Source organism: Berghia stephanieae, chromosome 10, assembly GCF_034508935.2.
Source record: "Berghia stephanieae isolate SIO BIC M18660-M18661 chromosome 10, UCSD_Bste_1.3, whole genome shotgun sequence".
NCBI classification, from domain to species: domain Eukaryota; kingdom Metazoa; phylum Mollusca; class Gastropoda; order Nudibranchia; family Aeolidiidae; genus Berghia; species Berghia stephanieae.
Window position 1 is genome coordinate 22,163,467 of NC_088369.1, and position 2,500 is coordinate 22,165,966.

Sequence of the window (2,500 nt, forward strand, 5' to 3'; positions counted from 1 at the left end):
GGAGAGGGTTAAAAAAGAACAAGTCTTACATTCCGATGACAATGTTGAAATGGTTGAATGCCATGTACTTCGATATTTGAGCGAACGGCCACAAATAATCTGGTATACTATTGGGAGACACCAAGGTTGCCTGTGGATTGATGTGGAAAAGTTGATCTTTTGTACTGTACTGTAATGCTTAAATTCAAAAGATAAAATATCAGTTACAAAATTGGGTAAAAGTAAAGTAAAGCACTTTCTTCCGTGGTCAATGCTCTACTTCCTCCTCCCCTAAAAAAAAAACAAAAAAAAAAACACACAATACATACACATTGACACTTATACACATTTACATATTATCAACCAAAGCACCTCCAACTTCCTTGCAAAAAAAAAAAAAAAGAAAGAAAGAAAGGGTTTTTTTAGTGTTTTATCTGTTTTGTTTTTTGTTTTTGAGGGTTTTACAGCGCTTGCAACACATTAAGGTCATATATATCAGCGCCAGTAAAAAGGAAGATAATGGGTTAGTAAAAAGTTCTAGAATTACAATTAAAGCACCCAAGAAAAGGTAAGACAAAGGGGAACTGGTTCAAATAGGAAACAGCAGATGTAGATTCCAAGAGCACACCATCAAAGTACTTAGTTTCAGATTACCTAAAAATCTCATCCAGACACAAGCACAGGTCCCCACTAAGAGGAATACACCCAAGTTTAAAAACACATCGATCTATAATGAATTGAAAACATTTCAGTCTCAGTTCACTGTTACTGTCTTTGCCACTGATGGTACTGCTGACTTTTTCTGAGTGTGTTTTCGCAGGCAACCACTTGTGTGTCCATACATCCTGTTGTACTTCTTTCAATACAAAATCCACTTTCACTGGGCCTTTAGGCAATTTTCATTTACAATTCTTATTCTATTACTATTAAGTGTTATTATTGAAAGATTTTTTCTAGAGGTAGTTGTATTCAGTATTGTGATTGGTCTTAAGATTTTTCAGACGTCCTTTCGTTTTATCAGGGTTTTGAACCAATATTACAACTCCTGTATGTTTAGAAGTTGATGTCTTTCACTTTGATATACAGTCATAGACGAATATATTTACACCATATGGGACTGCAGTAAAATGTCAATATATCTGTCCAAGAAATGAAAGGGAAATTAATGAAAAATGCCAACAAGGGAAGTCAATCTGGTTGATTCGGTGGTCCTTATAGTTTAAAGGGGTGAATTTTGAAATTAAGGGATGTTTCACATAATACGACTTTAAGATTTTAAATTGTCATGTTATTGTGAAGGACATGAGTTGTTTTATAGTTTATAGACACTGTTCTTAGCATTGTCAATGGTTTCAAAGAAGGAAGCACCATCATGATGTTGTTGTGCAAAGCAATGTAGGGTCTTAATAGTTGCTATATGGGCATGAGGGAAGACAGGAATAACCCAGGCGTCAGGCATCAGCCGCAACGCAGCGCCGCAACGCAGCGCCGCAACTTGCGCTAGGGTGAAGTGACTTGCTCAAGGCCACACAATGCAGCGGCGGTTGATCGAACTCAGCAACTTCCGGGTATGCGGCAAAGACCATACCGCTGAGCCACGCTGCCCCTTGACCCCTGACCTCAAGCTTCTGTTCACTGGTGATGACCCCTGACCTCAAGCTTCTGTTCACTGGTGATGTATCCACTCCTCAGGCATTGCTAAAGTGGCAGGATGGTATTGAGCTGCTCAAGAAGATTTCCAAGCTCGTGACATTGTGGCTTTGCAGGAGGTGGGTTTGTTTCTTCAGTCTTGCGAGAGTCAGCATGATGATAGCAGTTTGAAATAGTTATGGACAAAACCATAACCCAAGACCATGACCATCTCCTAGCAAAGAGAGATTCGAAAATGGAAGTGTGGGAAGTAGATGCTGTTTCTTATGAAGTACTGTCACTTAGAAAGTTTAAGCACTGCTGGACAACCCTTGTTCTGTAATGATGGCTGGGTGTAGCTGGTGGCAAGAATTCAATATGCATTGCCTTTAGATCTGTTATCTTTGGATGAGCACAGCGGTAGTCTATCACCAGGGTAATCTTCTTTCCATGCAACAAGGACATGCAGTCCAGCCTCCTCAACCCTATATCTCTGCATTTCCATTTGGCTTTTGCATTTTAAACCATGGTAAGATATTGCTAGCAAATTATAAATTGTATTTCTTTATTTTTTAAAGACCATTTATTGTTGATATGATATGTTGATATCAATCTTCTGATAAGAATTATGTCAATATATATACATATATATATATATATATATATATATATATATATATATATATATATATATATATATATATATTATATATATATATATATATATCAGATATCAGCAATTTGTTCATCTAGTTATGGATTTAATTGCATTTAACCACACTTTGTAAACTGAAAGGAGTGGAAAAGGTTGCCTTTTGTCATCCAACACGACTTTGTAACTATCCAGAAAGCTAAGGTAAAAAGGTACAGGCTTCTAATCAGTGGATGGAAA

General features: G+C 37.0%; 2 protein-coding genes across 2 annotated transcripts in view; both read right to left on the reverse strand.

Annotated features, from left to right (window-relative positions):
• LOC144980823 (putative serine protease K12H4.7) overlaps positions 1-2,500 on the reverse strand; it is a 641,746-nt gene that overhangs the window by 558,007 nt on the left and 81,239 nt on the right. The gene's annotated exons all lie outside the window — the stretch shown is intronic.
• LOC144980822 (uncharacterized) overlaps positions 1-2,500 on the reverse strand; it is a 10,171-nt gene that overhangs the window by 5,927 nt on the left and 1,744 nt on the right. The window contains exon 2 of the mRNA XM_078928653.1: positions 30-130. Coding sequence (XP_078784779.1) covers positions 30-130 — 101 coding nt within the window. The remainder of the gene's footprint in view (positions 1-29; positions 131-2,500) is intronic.